At 41.4% G+C, this 18508-nt stretch overlaps 1 protein-coding gene across 1 annotated transcript in view; it reads right to left on the bottom strand.

Annotated features, from left to right (window-relative positions):
* Positions 1-6017, bottom strand: part of LOC100677786 (cytochrome P450 2B11-like) — a 28443-nt gene extending 22426 nt beyond the window's left edge. Inside the window, 2 exon segments of the mRNA XM_064293686.1 lie at positions 5848-5915; positions 5918-6017. Coding sequence (XP_064149756.1) covers positions 5848-5915; positions 5918-6017 — 168 coding nt within the window.
* Between the last annotated feature and the right edge of the window lie 12491 nt (positions 6018-18508).

The following is an 18508-nucleotide window of genomic DNA, read 5'->3' as shown; positions in this document are numbered from 1 at the left end:
TTTTTTATCTCTACGTCTTTGCACATTTCATTGTAATACTTTACTTTGTTTTCTCTAGCTGCTCTTTGAAATCGTCTATTCCTTTACTTCGTCCTTTCTTCCTTTTGCTTTTGATACTCTATGTTCAAGAACAAGTTTCAGAGTCTCTTCTGACATTCATTTTGGTCTTTTCTTTCTTTCCTGTCTTTTTTAATGGTCCCTTGCTTTCTTCGTGTCCTTAATGTCCTTGATGTCATTCCACAACTCGTCTGGTCTTTGATCAAATCTATTCTTGGGATGTCTCTAAATTCAGGTGGAACATAGTCAAGGTTGTGCTTTGGCTTTCGTGGACTTGTTCTAATTTTGTTCACCTTCGACTTGAACTTGCATATGAGCAATTGATGGTCTGTTCTGCAGTCAGCCCCTGATCTTTTTCTGACTGACGATATTGAGCTTTTCCATTGTCTCTTTTCACAGTTGTAGCGGATTTGATTCCTATGTATTCCATCTGGTGAGGTCCACAAGTGTAGTCGCCATTTATGTAGTTGAGAAAAGGTATTTGCAATGAAGAAGTCTTTGGTCTTGCAAAATTCTGTCATGAAATCTCCAGCATCATTTCTATCACCAATGCCAGGTTTTCCAACTATCAACCCTTCTTGTTTGTTTTCAACTTTCGTGTTACAATCACCAGTAATTATCAGTGCATCCTGATTGTATGTTCAATCAATTTCAGACTGCTGCAGTTGGTAAAAAATCTTCAATTTCTTCATCTTTGGACTTAGTGGTTGGTGTGTAAACTTGAATAATATTTGTATTAATTGGTCTTCCTTGTAAAAAAATATGTATATTATCCTATCAGTGACAGATCTTGAAACGTTCTTTTTGACGCTGAATGCAATACCATTCCTCTTCAGTTTGTGATTCCCAGCATAGTAGACCATATGAATGTCAGATTAAAAATGACCAATACCAGTCATTTTCAGCTCACTAAGGCCTAGGATATTGATCTTTATGCATCCCGTTTCATTTTTGACAACTTCTAATTTTGCTAGATTCATACTTCATACATTCTGTATTTCAATTACTAATGGATGTTTGCAGCTGTTTCTTCTCATTTTGAGTTGCCTCATCAGCAAATGAAGGCCCAGAAAGCTTGACTCCATCCATATCATTACATCCACATCTACTTTAACCAGTTGTGTTTTGAGCCCTTTCCAACCTGAGGGGGGATCATCTTCTGGCACTATATCAGACAATGTGCTGCTGGTATCTGTAAGGTTCTCACCAGCCAGTTTTTTCAGAAGTAGACTGTCAGGTCCTTCTTCCTAGTCTGTCTTATCTGGATGCTCAGCTGAAACCTATCCACCGAGGGTGACCCTACTGGTATTTGAAATATCGGTAACAAATCTTCCAGTACCACAGCAACACACAAGACACCACAGTATGACAAACTGACAGGTATGTGGTGGATCTGAGTGCTGGAGGCTTGGAAATTAACCTAATAATAATTACAGTGTTTTCTACCTCATTGAAAATTCTAGGGGTCCAGTGGTGTCAGGCATGTGAGATATTCCTTCTAAAGTGAAAGGTAAGTTATTGCATCTGGTCCCTCACACAACTGAAAAGAAGACAATGACTAGTTGGTCTCTTTGGATTTTGGAGGCAACGAATTCCTCATTTGGGTATGTTACTCCAGCCTATTTATGAAGGGACTCAAAAAGCTTCTAGTTTTGAGTGGGGCCCAGAACAAGAGAATTCTCTGCAACAGGTTCAGGTTGCTGTGCAAGCAACTCTGCCATTTGGGCCATATGATCTGGCTGATCCAATGGTGCGTGAAGTGTCAGTGGCGGATAGAGATGCTGTTTGGAGTCTTTGATAGGCCCTTATTGGTGAGTCACAGCAGAGACGCTTAAGATTTTGAATCAAATCGTTACTATCCCCTGCAGATAACTCTTCTCCTTTTGAGAAACAGCATATTGCTTGTTACTGGGCCTTAGTAAAGACTGAATGCTTAACCATGGGCCACCAGGTCACCATGTGGCCTGAGTTGCCCATCATGAACTGACTGTTGTCTGACCCACAAAACCGTAAAGTTGGACGTGCACAGCAAGTGCTCCATCATTAAATGGAAGTGGTATATATGAGATTGAGCCCAATCAGGACCTGAAGGCAAAAGTAAATTGCATGAGCACCTGGCCCAAATTCGCATGGTCTCCACTTCTGTCACATTACCTTGCATCTCCCTGTCTGCACCTGTGGTCTCATGGGGAGTTCCTTGTGATCAGCTGGCTGAGGAAGAGATGTGCTTGGTTTACAGATGGTTCTGTGTGATACGCAGGCACCACTGGAAAGTGAACAGCAGCAGCACTACAGTCTATTTCTGGGATCTCCCTGAAGGACAGTGGTGAAGGGAAATTCTCCCAAGGGGCAGACTTCAAACAGTGCACCTGGTTGTTCACTTTGCTTGGAAAGAGAAATGGCTACATGTGTGATTTTATACTGATTCATTGGCTGCGGCCAGTGGTTTGGCTATACAGTCAGCAACTTGGAAGGAACATGATTGGAAAATTGGAGACAAGGAGGTATAGGGAAGAGGTATGTTGATAGGCTTCTCTGAATGGGCCAAAGAACTGAAGATATTTGTGTCTCATGTGAATGTTCACTGAAGGGTGACCTCAGCAGAGGAGAATTTTAACAATCAAGTGGACAGGATGACATGTTCTGTAGAAACCAGTCATCCTCTTTCCCTAGCCACTCTAGTCATTGCTCAATGGGCTCATGAACAAAGTGGTCATAGTGGCAGGGAAGGAAGTTATGCATGGGCTCAGCAACACGGATTTCCACTCATCAAGGCTGACTTGGCTACAACTACTGCTGAGTGCCCAATTGGCCAGCAGCTGAGATCAACAATGAGTCCCCAATATGGCACCATCTCTTGAAGTGATCAGCCAGCACTCTGGAGGCAAGTTGATTACATTGGACTGCTTCCATCATGAAAGGGCAGCATTATGTTCTTATTGGAATAGACACTTGCTCTGGGTATGAATTAACCTTGCCTGCATGCAATGCTTCTGACAAACTACCATCTGATGACTTACAGAATGCCTCATCCACTGTCATGGTATCCCACACAGCATTGCCTTGGAACAAGAGACTCACTTCACAGCAAATGAAGTATGGCAACAGACACATGCACATGGAATTTACTGGTCTTACCATATTCCCCATCATCCTGAAACAGGTGGTTTGATAGAATGATGGAATGGCCTTCTAAAGACACAATTATGGCACCAGTGATATAGCAATAACTTCCAGCGTTGGGTTATGTTTTCTAGGCAGCTGTATATGCTCTAAACCAGCATGCAGTATGAGGAGCTCTTTCTCCCATAGCCAGGATTCATGGGTCCAGGAATCAAGGGGTGGAAATGGGAGTGGCACCACCCACATTACCCCTAGTGACCCACTTGCAAATTTCTTTCTTCCTGTCCCCTTGACCCTATGTTCTGCATGTCTAGAGGTCTTAGTTCCAAAGGGAGGAATGATCTCACCTGGAGACACATCACTAATTCTATTGAACTGAAACTTAAGAATGCCACTTGGCCACTTGGGCTCCTTATGCCTCTGGATCAACAGGCAGAGAAAAGAGTTACCATATTGGCTTGTGTGATTGATCCTGATTACCAAGAGGAAATCAGACTGATATTAAATAACGGAGGCAAAGAGCAGTATGTCTGGAATGCAGGAGATCCCTTAAGGTGCCTCTTAGTACTTTAATGCCCTGTGATTAAAGTCGATGGAAAACCACAGCAACCCAATTCCAACATGAGGATGGCATGTACTCAATGCCAACAATATATCCTGGCACATAGAAGGTGCTCAGTTAATTAGTACTGAATGAGTGAATAAGTATATCAAAGTAGGTTCCATTTAATGAGCACTACCATACACCATGCTCAATGCAATAGCCTATCTAACGCTCACAGCAACCTTGTGAGGCACTCGCTTGTAATATCATCATCCCAGGTTACAAAAGAGAAAACTGAGACTCAGTGGGTAAGAGTTGAATCTGAGACTGGAATCCATACCTGTCTGGCTCTAAAAGGATTTGGGAACTTACCAGGGAATGGTGGAGAGGCAGTTCCACTTCCCCATCTTATTCCATCATTTATCTCTCTTTCCCTCTTCTTAAAGATGCAAAGATAATGGAGGACTGTTGGGGGGAACCTAGAGGGTCCTTGGAAGAGCTTCAGGGGGCCTGTGAACCCTCAAAATTATATACACAAATGTGAGTGCATATTTGGGGAGGAGTCATAGATTTAGCCAAATTCTCAAAGGATTTATTGATCCCAAAATTATTAAACAGCTTTAGTTTATGAGAACACTGGAGATAAGCATATCTTCCCACCGGATCCCAGCTGCTTCACCTCCTACCAACTGGGCAACTGTGGACAGGTGTCTTCCTTTCACAGTCCTTATCTCTAACATGGGGTTAGCTCCTCACCTAGGCCACAGGGTTGTTGTAAAGGAGGTCTGATGACGAACTCCTGCCCAAATACAGATGAATCCTAGCCACATAATTCTGAGTGAAAAACTAAGTCCATGAGATCATATAACAGCAGAACACTCTTGTGATACATTGAAAACAACTAAATCTAAATAGTATGCACATGAGACATCCACAAATGTGGTAAAAATTTCTCTCTAAAAAGCAAAGGAAGGAAGAAAATAATAAAGGGTAGAGTAGAATAAATGAAATAAAAAATAGAAAAAAAAAATAGAACCATCGAAACCAAACTTTAGTCTCTGAAAAGATCAATAAAATGGACAAACCTTCAGCTAGACTAACAAAGAAAAAAAAAGAGAAGACAAATAACTAAAATCAGAAATGTGGGGATATCACTACTGATCAAAGAGAAATAAAAAGGGTTTATAGGAGAATACTGTGAACAAGTGTATACCATCCAACTAGGTAATCAAGATGAAATGGACAAACTCCTAGAAACACAAATTACCTAAATTGACTCAAGAAGAAACAGAAACTCTTAATAGGCCTATATCAAGTGAAGAGATTGAACCAGTAATCAAAAACTTCCCACAAAGAAAAACCAGGACAAGATCACTTCACTGGGGAATTCTACCAAACATTTACAGGAAAAAAAAAAAAAAAAACTAAAGGGATGATAAACCCAAGATTCAGTAATGTGGTAGCCAAAGTGGAAGGGGACAGAGGAATACAGGGTAGCTGAAGTTACTGTCAGTATTGTAGTTCTCTTGTGGAGTGACGGGTTCATGGATGTTAATTGCATTATCAATCAATAAATATGTAATTAAAAATGAAATCATGTGTAGAAAGTAGTGATTGGGAACCTACTAAATCCTGCACAAGTGCCAGCTGCTATTATAGTGCATTATGTTCTTTCTTGATAAGCACTCTATACCCAGCCTCTCAGTAGTCCTTCCCTTCCCATTCTGCTCTCCACCCCTCTTCCCCATTGCCCTAGCACTGACATGAGCCAGCCTTTGGTGCCTTCTCCTCTTTTTCTCTCTCTACAAGTGGCAGGCAGTCACCCAGGAACTCTACAGAGGGAGGAGGGGAGGAGTGATATGCTACACCTGTGGCTCTCACCCAGACACCTTCATAACCATTTACCTACTCCAAGGGCAATGCCTATGCACTTTCAATTGAGCAGAAAGGCCTTCTGACAAAATGATCACCATCCACCATGCTTCAGCTTCATGTACCTTACGTATCAACCTTCACACACTCCACCCCTTAGCCTGGGAGGATATCCCACTCTTACTTAAGGATCCTAAAGTGATCCCCAAGTACTGAGGCCCACCCTCTGACCCCATCCATCTGGATCTCACCTTCAGGAAGGATTTGAGTAGATTTTTTCTGTCCATCTGCAGAAGATTCCCCAAGAAAGGCAGAGGATCGGGCCTGGTGGGAGGTGGCCTTGGGCCCTTGGTTGACCCCTGGCCAGGAGAAGTAAGAGGCCTGTGAAAAGAGCCAGGAGGAGGAGGATGCTGAGCTCCATGGCCCTAGTCTGAGTGTCTTCCACCCTCACTGCAGTCTTGAGCTGGGACTTTTATCTGAACCTGCTTCCACACACAGTTATGTAATGCTGTTCGTTCCAGTCTCCCCTTGCATCATTGTCCAGGAGTGCCAACTGAGAAGAGGTGCTAGGTGATCCACACTTCCTGCTTGGGCAGACTGGTGATTTGCCCACTCCCTCCTCCTTTACCCCTTCTCTAGGTGGCAGGAGCCCTGTGGCAGAGAGACCAAGGTCCACATGAAAACATGGGTGTGTTTATTTTGGGGGAGGGTTGGGTGAGCATGCACTAGTCAACTTGGTTGTGCCTGTGTTTGCATAGTTATGCCTGCATGCACTTTTCCATTCTTATTTGCCTCTCTGTGTGTGCTTTCACAATTTTTGTGAAATTGTGTGAATTGTGTCAGTATTTACACACAAGTAAAAGTGTGTTTTTCTGTGTATGAGTCTGGATGTGCTTGTGTGTATGATTTTGCATGTCTATGGACTCATATACATTTATATGATTTTAGATGGAAAGGTGTACTTGCATTTGGGTGGTAGTGGCAGTGTGGCTTCCTGAGGGTGAGTCCAGGGGCACTTGCGTGTGTTTGTGTTGTGTGTGTCTGCTTGCATCTGTGTGCATGTTTGTATGTGCCTGCATGGTTTCATACGGGAAGGTATGTATTTGCGTGGTGGTGGTGGTGTATGTCCCTGTGTGTGAGTCTATGTGTGCTTCTTGTGTGTGTGCGTGTGTGTGTGTGCATCTCAGGCCCCTGTCTTCGTACAGCCTGCAGATGCTTAGGGTCTGTCTCTCCAGTCTCCCCTCTGACAGCCACAGCCAAAGTGATGGAAGAAACTGTGGGAGGGGTGAGAGACACCGAAGTGGTGAAACAAAGAAATGGAGGGCCCAGGTGGAGAGAGACAGAGACCTGGCAGGTCGAGTGATCAGGTACTTCTGTCTTTGATCGCTGGGGCCAGGATTTGACAGTTTCCTCGCTGCCTCTAGTTCTGTCTTCACAGTGCTGGACCATTTTTCTGACCCTCGTTCACCATCTGTGTGTGTGTGTCTCTCCTGCTATCTCTAGCTGTCTCAGTGTCTGAGCAGCAGGAGTGCAGAGACTGGGTCCACTTTGCTTGATTGTCCACTGGGCTTGTGTCTGTTTCCATCATCACTGTGACCTTTTGCCCACCCAGACCCTGGCAGGGGTCAGTCCACTCCATACTTGCCCAATATGTCTTGGTCTGGGCCTGGCTTTCCGTATTTGCACCCATTCCAAAGAAAGGTGATCCAACAGGATGCAGAAATTATCAAATAATATCATTAATATCACACACAAGTCAAATTTTGCTGAACATCATTCAAAAGTGGCTGCAGCAGGACATCAACATGGAACTGCCAGAAATTCAAGCCAGATTCAGAAGTGGACATGGAATGAAGAATATCATTGCTGGTGTCAGATGGATCTTGGCTGAATTGAAAGCAGAGAATACCAGAAAGATGTTTACCAGTGTTTTATTGACTATGTAAAGGCATTCGACTGCGTTGATCATAACAAACTATGCATAACATTGTGAAGAATGGGAATTCCAGAACACTTAGTTGTGCTTATGAAGAACCTGTGCACAGATCAAGAGGCAGTTATTCAAACAGAACAGGGGATACTACATGGTTTAAAGTCAGAAAAGGTGTGCATCAGGGTTATATCCTTTCACCATACTTATTCAATTTCTGTGCTGAGCAAATAATCTGAGAAACTGGACTATAAGAAAAAGAATGGGGCATCAGGGCTGGAGGGCGACTCTTTAACAACATGCGGTATACAGATGACACAACCTTGCCTTGCTGAAAGTGAAGAGGACTTAAGCACTTACTGATGAAGATCAAAGACTACAACCTTCAGTATGATTACACCTCAATGTAAAGAAAACAAAAATCCTCATAACTGGACCAATAAGCAATATCATCATAAACAGAAAAAATTGAAATTGTGAAGGATTTCATTTTACTTGCATCCACAATCAACGCCCATGGAAGCATCCGTCAAGAAATCAAATAATGCATTACAATGGGCAAGTCTGCTGCAAAAGACCTCTTTAAAGTGTTAAAAAGCAAAGACGTCACCTTAAGAACTAAGGTGCCCCTGACACAAGCCATGGTGTTTTAAATCACCTCATATACATGCAAAAGCTGGACAATGAATAAAGAAGACTGAAGAAGAATTGACACCTTTGAGTTGTGGTGTTGGCGATGAATATTGAATATACCGTGGACTGTCAAAAGAACAACAAATCTGTCTTGGAAGAGGTGCAGCCAGAATGCTTCTTAGAAGGAGGATGGCAAGACTTTGTCTCATATAATTTGGACATGTTATCAGGAGGGACCAGTCCCTGGAAAAGGATATCATGTTAGGTAAAGTGGAGGATCAGTGAAAAAGAGGAAGTCCCTCAGCGAGATGAATTGACAGAGTTGCTGCAACAATGGGCTCATGCATGGCAAGGATCACGAGGATGGCTCAGGACAGGGCAGTATTTTGTTCTGTTGTACATAGGGTCGTTAAGAGTCGGGATCAACTTGACGGCAGTGGGTTTGTTTTTTGGTTTAACAACAACAAATCACATAATTAGTGTACTCAGGGCTCTAATGGGAAAAGTGGACAACATGCAAGAAAAGAGGAGTAGCATAAACAGAGAGATGAAAACTCTAAGAAATCAAAAGCTACTGCTAGAAATTGAAAGCATTGAAACAGAAACGAAGAATGCTTTTGATGGGCTCATCAGTAGACTGAAAACGGATGAGGAAAGGATCTCTGAGCTTGAAGATATATCGATAAAAACAACCCAAAACTGAAAAGCTAAGAGGAAAAAGAAAGGGGAAAAAATGAAATGGAGTATCCAAAAACTGTGGGACACTTACTAAAGGCATATCATGTGCGTAATTGAAATATCAGAAGGGGAAGAAACAGAGATAGGAACAGAGGAAATATCTGAAGTAATAATGACTGAGAGTTTTCCAAAATTAATGACGGATACCAAACCACAGATCCGGGAAGCCCACAGAACATGAAGCATTAAAAAAAAAAAAAAAAAAAAAACCTGGGCATATCCTATTCAAACTTCAGGAAGCCAAAGACAAGAAGAAATCTTAAAAGGAGACAGAGGAATAAAACGCCTTATGTATAGAGGAAAAAGGATAAGAATTTATAAAACTTTTCTTTAGAGGAGTAGAGTAAAATATTTAAATGCTGAAAGAAAAAAACTCCACCAATCTAGATTTCTGTATTCATTGAAAATATCCATGAAAAGTGAATGAGCCCAAAAGGAAAGATGAGAAGGTAGGAAGTGGTAGAAAATGAGGACAAAAGGAAATGGGGGACCGGGGAAGAAATGGGAGAGTGCTGACACATGGTGGGAAATGAAGCCAAGCCATAAAATACTTTATGTACAAACTATCCAGTGGGAATCTAATTGCTCTGTGAACTTTTGCCTAATGCACAACAAAAAATAAAAAAAATGCTTTTGAGCAGCCATCTAAGATACAACTATTGGTCTTTATTCATCTGGAACAAAAAGGAAAGAAGGAAACCTAAGAAAGAAGTGAACTACAGGACTAATTTTCTACATGAACCACTGTCTCCTCCACGTTGAGACCAGAAGGTCTAGATAGTGTGTGGCTACCACTACTGAATGTTTGATCAGGAGCATGACAGAGGAATCCTGATTAAAAGGGAGAAAATGTGGAAGAAAACTTCAAATTCATAAAGAATCCTGACTACTGGACCTATTGAGTCTGGAGGAGTCCTGAGACTATGGCCCTGAGTTGCTTCTCAAACTTCAAATTGAAACTGTCCTGTAAAGTCACCTTTAAATTAAGTAAGAGTTTAGTCAAAAAAGTAAAATTGTTCCCCTTGAGTATTGTGTTACTTAATAACAACAACAATATTATATAAGTCCCAAGGGTCAAGAGCTATTTTAAAGCATAGATAAGAAGGTTGAGGGGCAGGGAGATTAAGTAAATGGAATGAAACAACTAAAACAGAAATAATGAGAATGTTCACAATGCTGAGAAATTAATGTCATTGATCATTATGTCTGGAAATTATGGAATGGGAGTGGGTTTTCCTGGGTATTTTTTCATTAAAAAAAAAAAAAAACTATAGATAAGAACAATGAAAAAAAAAGTGAATGAGACTCTTCATTCCATTTCGTTGGATTATATGTCTGTTTTTATGCCAGTGCAACACTGTTTTGATTACCGTAGCTTTGTAGCAACTTTTAAGATCAGAAAGATTTCAAATATCCCAACTTTGTTCTTTTTCAAAATTATTTTGAATCCCTTGAATTACCATATAATTTTTTGAATGAGTTTTTCTATTTCCTCAAAAAATGCATTACATCGAATCTGTCACTTTAAGTAGTGTTACCATCCCGACCCCCGTGTCTGTCAGTTTGTTGTATTGTGGTGGCTTGAGTGTTGCTGTGATGCTGGAAGCTATGCCACCAGTATTTCAAATACCAGTAGGGTCACCCTTGGTGGACATGTTTCAGCTGAGCTTCCAGACTAAGACAAAGTAGGAAGAAGGACCTTGTGGTCTATTTTGGAAAAATTTAGCTGGGGAAAACCTTTTGAATAGCAGTGGAACATTGTCTGATATAGTGATGGAAGGTGAACCCCTCAGATTGGAAGGCCCTCAAAATATGACTGAAGAAGAGCTGCCTTCTCAAAGTAAAATTGACCTTAATGACATGGATGGCGTCAAGCTTTCGGGACCTTCATTTGCTGATGTGGCATGACTCAATGAGAAGAAACAGCTGCAAACAACCATTAATAATTGAAATATGGAATGCACAAAGTATGAATCTAGGAAAATTGGAAATCATCAAAAATCAAATGGAACACATAAAGATAGATATCCTAGGCATCAGTGAGCCGAAATGGACTGGTATTGGTCATTTTGAATCAGACAATCATACGGTCTATGCCAGGAACTACAACTGGAAGAGGAATGGCATTGCATTCTTGTCAAAAAGAACATTTCAAGATCTATCCTGAAGTACAGCACTGTTAGTGGTAGGATGATATCCCTACACCTACAAAGAAGACCAGTTAATACAACTGTTGTGCAAATTTACGAACCAACCACTAAGGCCAAGGATGAAGAAACTGAAGATTTTTACCAACTTCTGCAGTCTGGAATTGATCAAACATGCAACCAGGATGCAATGATAATTACTGGTGATTGGAATTAGAAAGTTGGAAACAAAGAAGAAGGATGAGTAGTTGGAAAATATGGCTTTGGTGATAGAAATGATGCTGGAGATCACATGATCCAATTTTGCAAGACCAATGACTTCTTCATTGCAAATACCTTTTTTCACCAACATAAACGGCGACTGTACACATGGACCTTGCCAGATGGAATACGCAGGAATCAAAACGACAACATCTCTGGAAAGAGACAATAGAAAAGCTCAATGTCATCAGTCAGAACAAGGCCGGGGGCAGACTGTGGATCAGACCATCAATTACTCATATGCGAGTTCAAGTTGAAACTGAAGAAAATTAGAACAAGTTCATGAGAGTCAAAGTATGCCCTTGAGTATATCACACCTGAATTTAGAGATCATCTCAAGAATAGATTTCATGCATTGAACACTAATGATCGAAGACCAGAGAGGTTGTGGAATGACATCATATATGAAGAAAGCAAGGGGTCATTAAAAAGACAGGAGAGAAAGAAAAGATCTAAATGGATGTCAAAAGAGACTCTGAAACTTGATCTTAAACATCGAGTAGCTAAAGCAAAAGGAAAAAATGATGAAGTCAAAGAGCTGAACGGAAAATGTCAAAGGACAGCTCCAGAAGACAAGGTAAAGTATTATGATATATGTGCAAAGAGGTGGAGATAGAAAACCAAAAAGGAGGACATGCTCAGCATTTCTCAAGCTGAAAGAACTGAAGAAAAAATTCAAGCCTTGAGTTGCAATAGTGAAGGATTCTACAGGGAAAATATTAAACAATGCAGGAAGCACCAAAAGAAGATGCACAGAACACACAGTCACTATTCCAAGAAGAATCGGCCGATGTTCAACCATTTCAGGAGGTAACATGATCAGGAACCAATGGTACTGAAGGAAGAAGTCCAAGATGCACTGAAGGCATTGGCAAAAAACAAGGCTCCTGGAATCAACTGAATACCAGTTGCGATGATTCAACAAACAGTTGCAGTGCTGGAAGTGTTCGCTTGCCTATGCCAAGAAATTTGGAAGATAGCTACCTGGTCGACCAACTGGAAAAGATCCATACTTTTGCCTATTCCCAAGGAAGGTGATCCAACCGAATGCAGAAATTATCGAACAATATCGTTAATGTCACATGCAAGTAAATTTTGCTGAAGAACATTCAAATGTGGCTGCAACGGTATATCAACAGGGAACTGCCAGAAATTCAAGCTGGATTTAGAAGAGGACATGGAACCAAGGATATCATTGCTGATGTCAGATGGATCCTGGCTGAAAGCAGAGAATACCAGAAAGATCTTTACATATGTTTTATTTACTATGCAAAGGTATTTGACTATGTGAATCACAACAAATTATGGATAATGTTGCAAAAAATCAGAATTCCAGAACACTTAATTGTGCTCATGAGGAATCTGTACATGGATCAAGAGGCAGTCGTTCAAACAGAATGAGGGAATACTGCATGGTTTCGAGTCAAGAAAGGTGTGTGTCTGTGTTGTATCCTTTCACCATATCTATTCAATCTGCATGTTGGGCAAATAATCGGAGAAGCTGGACTATATGAAGAAGAATGGGGCATCAGGAATGGAGGAAGACTCATTAACAACCTGCGTTATGCAGATGACACAACCTCGCTTGCTGAAAGTGATGAGGACTTGAAGCACTTACTAAATGAAGATTAAAGACCACAACTGTCAGTATGGATTGCACTTCAATACAAAGAAAACAAAAATCCTCACAACTGGACCAATAAGCAGGATCATGAAAATCAGAGAAAAGATTGAGGTTGTCAAGGATTTCATTTTACTTGGATCCACAATCAACACTCATGGAATCAGCAGTCAAGAAATCAAAAGACAGGTTGCATTGGGCAAATTGGCTGCAAAAGACCTCTTTAAAATGTTGAAAAGCAAAGACGTCACCTTGAGGATGAAGGCACGCCTGACCCAAGCCATGGTGTTTTCAATCACCTCATATGCATGGGAAAGCTGGACAATGAATAAGGAAGACCCACAAAGAATTGACGCCTTTGAATTGTGTGTGGTGTTGGCAAAGAATGTTGAATATACCATGGATTGCCAAAAGATCTTGAAAGAAGTACAACCAGAATGCTCCTTAAAAGCAAGGATGGCAAGACTATGTCTCATGTACTTTGGACATGTTATCAGGAGGGATCAGTCCCTGGAGAAGGACATCATGCTTGGTAGAGGATAAGTGAAAAAGAGGAAGACCCTTAAGGAGATGGATTGAACACAGTGGCTGCAACAATGGGCTCAAGAATAGTAAACTGTGAAGATGGCGTAGGACCCGGCAGTATTTTGTTCTGTTGTGCATAGAGTGGCTATGAGTTGGAACCAACTCAAGGGCACCTAACAATAACAACAACAACAACATTACCTTGACAATATTAAGTATTACACTTCATAAACAGAGGATGTCTTTCCATTTATATAGGTCTTTGATTTCTTTCAGCAATGTTTTGTAATTTTCAGTGTGCCGGTCTTTTGCCTCTTTCATTAAAGTTGTTGTTGCTACCAGCTGTGTCAAGTCAGCCCCCGACTCATGGCAACCCGGTGCACAGAGGAACACAGTGCTGCACCATCCCGATAATCAGTTGCAGATTGGATAGTTGTGATCCACAGGGTTTTCACTGACTGATTTTCAAAAGTAGTTTGACAGGCCTTTCTTCCTTGTCCATCTTAGTCTGGAAGCTCCGCTGAAACCTGTTCAGCATCATAGCAACAGGTAAGCCACCACTGACAGACGGTGATAGCCGTGCATGAGGCAAATTGGCTGGGAATTATACATGGGTCTCTTGCATGGACAGTGTGAATCCTACCACTGAGCCATCAGTGCCTCGTTGGTTAAATTTATTCCTAAGTATTTTATTCTTTTTGATGTTATTGTCAATGGAATTGTTTTCTCAACTTTCTTTTCCAATTGTTCATTGCTAGTGTGTAGAAATGTAACTGAGTTTTGCATGTTGATTTTATATCCTGCAATTTTGATAAATTTATTAGCACTAATTTTTTTTTAATAGGATTTTTTTTATGTGTGTGTGTGGCTTATAGTTTTTTACATATTAGATCATGTCTTCTGCAAACAGAGATAATTTTACTTCTTCCTTTCCAATTTGGAAGCTTCTTATTCCTTCCCTCCCCCTCCAATTTCTCTGACTAGAACTTCTATTACTAGTTGAAGAGGAATGATGAAAGTAGGGCTCCCTGTCTTGTTTCTGAACTTGGGGGAAAAGCATTCAGTCTGTCACCGTTGAGGATAATGATAGCTGTGGTGTGATGGACCACTTTCTTGTGGACTTTCTCACAATGGTCTTGTAACTCCCACCCAGGTGATTGGGTGGGACTATGCAGATAAGGTGATTGTGTCCCATCAAGAGGATTGATCCGTTTTGCCATGCAGTTGGGCTTGAAATAAGCTACCCCAGAGGCGAGAAAGAGAGGATCCTACCACTATGAAGGAAGAGCAGCCAGGAGCAGACAGCACATCCTGTATATCCTGGATCCCTGGGCTGAGAATCTCCTGGAACCAGGAGACTGAGAGAGGGAACGAGCTGTAATCCTGAAGACGTGGAGAAGTGATGGCAAGAGAGACAGACAGCAGACCATGCAGTGGACTTCATAGCCCATGGAGCAAGAAAGCTGAGTGCCTGGGGGTGCTTCTGGGGACTTACTGGCATGGGCTAAAAGAGCTTTGCTTGAAAAGCTAGAGTGGTGAGACTACTTCTCACATACTTTGGAAATGTTATCAGGAGGGATCAGTCCCTGGAGAAGGACATCATGCTTTGTAAAGCAGAGGGCCAGTGAAAAAGAGGAAGACCCCCAAAAAGGTGGATTGGCACAGTGGCTGCAACAATGGGCTCAAGCATAACGATTGTGAGGATGGCACAGGAAGGGGCAGCATTTCCTTCTGTCGTATATAGGGTTGCTATGTGTTGGAACTGACTCGTCTGCACTTAACGACAACAAAAGAGTTTTATGACACTTGCCTGAGCAGGGCAGAGAGGTGTGCCTGCGAGCACTGCTGAAAAGAGGCTGTCCCGATGGAAGAACTGTATTCTGAGCATTCCTGAATCTGAATTGTAACCTGTAACTTCCCTAATAAACCCCATACTCATGAGTATTGTCTGTGAGTTCTGTGTGGCCATTGCAATGAATTACTGAACCCAGTAAAGAAGTAGAGAGTGCCCATGGGAGGGACGGTCGGTGTCTGAATTGGTAAAGATGGCAGAGAGAGGAGGCATGTGTGAGCTCTGCCTCATGGGAATCAGCCTTGGAATGTTGATTTTGATTCTTCTTCTCCCTTGTGAAGTGAGAGGTCAGACTCTGCCCCCATGCCGTTTATACAATAGCTGTTAATTTTTCATGTATGGTCTTAGTCATATTGAGGAAGATTCTTTCTATCCCTAGTTTAGTAAGTGTTTTTGTCATAAAAGGGTGTTGCATTTCCTCAAATGCCTATTCTGCATGATAGAGATGATGATGTGCTTTGTTCCCTTTGTTCCATTAATGTGGTCTTTGCACATTTCATTATAATGACTTCTGGGTCCACCCTTTGAAATATTCTGTTCAGCTCTTTTTATTTCATCATTTCTACCTTTCACTTTAGCTACTCTGCATTCAAGAGCAAGTTTCAGAGCCTCTTCTGACATCCATTTCGGTCTTTACTTTCTTTTTTCTAATTTTGCTTTTGGTGAAAATTTACAGAGCAGATTAGTTCTCATTAAGCAATTAATGCATATATTATTTTGTGACATTGGTTGCCAACCCCATGACGTGTCAACACTTTCCTCTTCTCCACCTTGAGTTCCCCATTTTCATTCATCCCCTCCTGCCTTCTCGTCCTTGTCCTTGGGCTGGTGTGCCCATTTGATCTTGTGTTCATGGTTAAGCTGAGTGTACTGTTGTTTGTTTTATGGGCCTGTCTAATCTTTGGCTGACTGTTGAGCCTCAGGAATGATTTCAGTACTGAGTTAAAAGGTGTCCAGGAGCCATACTCTTGGGGTTTCTCCAGTCTCTGTCTGATCAATAAGTCTGGTCATTTTTTTTTTTTTTGGAGGGGAGTTTGAATCTTGTTCTACATTTTGTTCCAGCTCTGTCCGGGACCCTCTACTGTGATCTTTGTCAGAGCAGTCGGTGATGGTAGCAGGGCCTCATCTAGTTGTGCTGGACTCAATTTGGTGGAAGCTGTGGTAGTTGTGGTCCATTAGTCTTTTGAACTAATCTATCCCTTATGTCTATGGTTTTCTTCATTCTCCCTTGCTCCAGACCCAGTGGGACCAGTAGACTTACCTTAGATGGCCCCTCACAAGCTTTGAAGACCCCAGACACTACTCACCAAAGTAAGATGTAGAACATTTTCTTTATAAACTATGTTATGCCAATTGAGCTAGATGTCCTTTAAGACCATGGTCCCCAGGCCTCAGCCCAGTAGTTCTGTCCCTCAGGGAGTTTGGTTGTGTCTAGTAATCTTGTGTGACTTTGCCTTGGTCAGGTTGTGCTGACTTCCCCAATATTGTGTACTGTCTTACCCTTCACCAAAGTTATCAATTATCTATTGTCTAGTTAGTGGTTTTCCCTCCTTACCTGTCTCCTGCCTCATAGCCATCAAAGATTGTTTCTTTTTGTGTGTAAACCTTTTCAAGAGTAAAGCAGTCTAATGCAATATTTGTCCTTTTTGTGATTGACTTATTTCACTCAGCATAATGCCCTACAGATTCACCCATGTTGTAAGATATTTCCCAGATTCATCACTGTTCTTTATTGTTTCCTAGTATTCCATTGGAAACCCTGGTGGTGCTAATCAAGAGGTCAGCAGTTCAAATCCGCCAGGCACTCCTCGGAAACTCTATGGGGCAGTTCTACTCTGTCCTATAGGGTTGCTATCGGTTGAAATTGACTCGATGGTAGTGGGTTTGGTTTTGGTGGGTTTTAGTATTCCATTGTGTATATGTGCCATAGTTTATCCATTCAACTGTTGATGGGCACTTAGGTTGTTTCCATCTTTTTGCTATAGTGAATTATGCTGCAATAAACATGGGTGTGCATATGTCTATTTGTGTGATGGTTTTTATTTCTCTAGGATATATTCCTAGGAGTGGGATTGTTGGATTCTGTGGTAGGTATTTCTATTTCTGGCTTTCTAAGGAAGTGCCATGTAGTTTTCCAAATTTGTTGTACCATTTTTCATTCCCACCAGCAATGCACAAGAGTTTCAATCTCCCTGCAGCCTCTCCAAAATTTGTTATTTTCTGTTTTTTTGATTAGCGCTAGTATTGTCAGGGGTGAGATATATCTCAGTGTAGTTTTGATTTGCATTTGTTAATGGCTAGTGATCTCAAGCACTTCCTCACATATCTGTTAGCTGCATGAATGTCTTCTTTGGTGAAGTGTCTGTTCATATCTTCTGCCCATTTTTAAATGGGATTATTTGTCTTTTTGTTGTAGAGGAGTTGGGCTTTCCTACAGATTTTAAGAGATTAAACCTTTGCCCAATATGTCATAGCCAAATTTTTTTTTCCCAGTCTGTAAGCTCTCTTTTTACTCTTTTGTTGAAGTCTTTTGATGATCATATGAGTTCAGTTTTTGGGAGATCCCTGTAATCTGGATTATCTTCTGGTGTTTGAGTACTGTCAGTTGTGGTTTGTATCCTACTTATGCCGTATATTAGGCACCCTAGATTTCAGCTGAGCTTCCAGACTAAGACAGACTAGGAGGAAGGACCTGGCTGTCTACTGAAAAAAATTAGCCAGTGAAAACCTTATGAATAGCAGTAGAACATTGTCTAATATAATGCTGGAAGGTGAGCCCTTCAGGTTGGAAGGCACTCAAAATACCATTGGGGAAGAGCTGCCTCTGCAAATTAGGGTCATTCTTAATGATGTGGATGGAGTCAAGCTTTAGGGACCTTCATTTCCTGATGTGGCACGACTCAAAATGAGAAAAAATGGCTGTAATCTTCTATCAATAATTGGAACATGGAATGTACAAAGCGTGAATCTAGGAAAATTGGAAATCATCAAAAATGAAATGGAATGCATAAACATTAATATCCTAGGCATTAGTGAGTTGAAATGGACTGGTATTGGCCATTTTGAATACAACAATCATATGGTCTACTAAGCCAGCAGTTACAACTTGAAGTGGAATGGTATTGCATTCATGGTCAAAAAGAATAGTTCAAGATCTGCCCTAAAGTACAATGCTGCCAGTGATAGGATAATATTCATACACCTA

Source organism: Loxodonta africana, chromosome 11 (genome assembly GCF_030014295.1).
Source record: "Loxodonta africana isolate mLoxAfr1 chromosome 11, mLoxAfr1.hap2, whole genome shotgun sequence".
Taxonomy (NCBI): Eukaryota; Metazoa; Chordata; class Mammalia; order Proboscidea; family Elephantidae; genus Loxodonta; species Loxodonta africana.
This window is presented reverse-complemented; position numbering and strand designations above follow the sequence as displayed.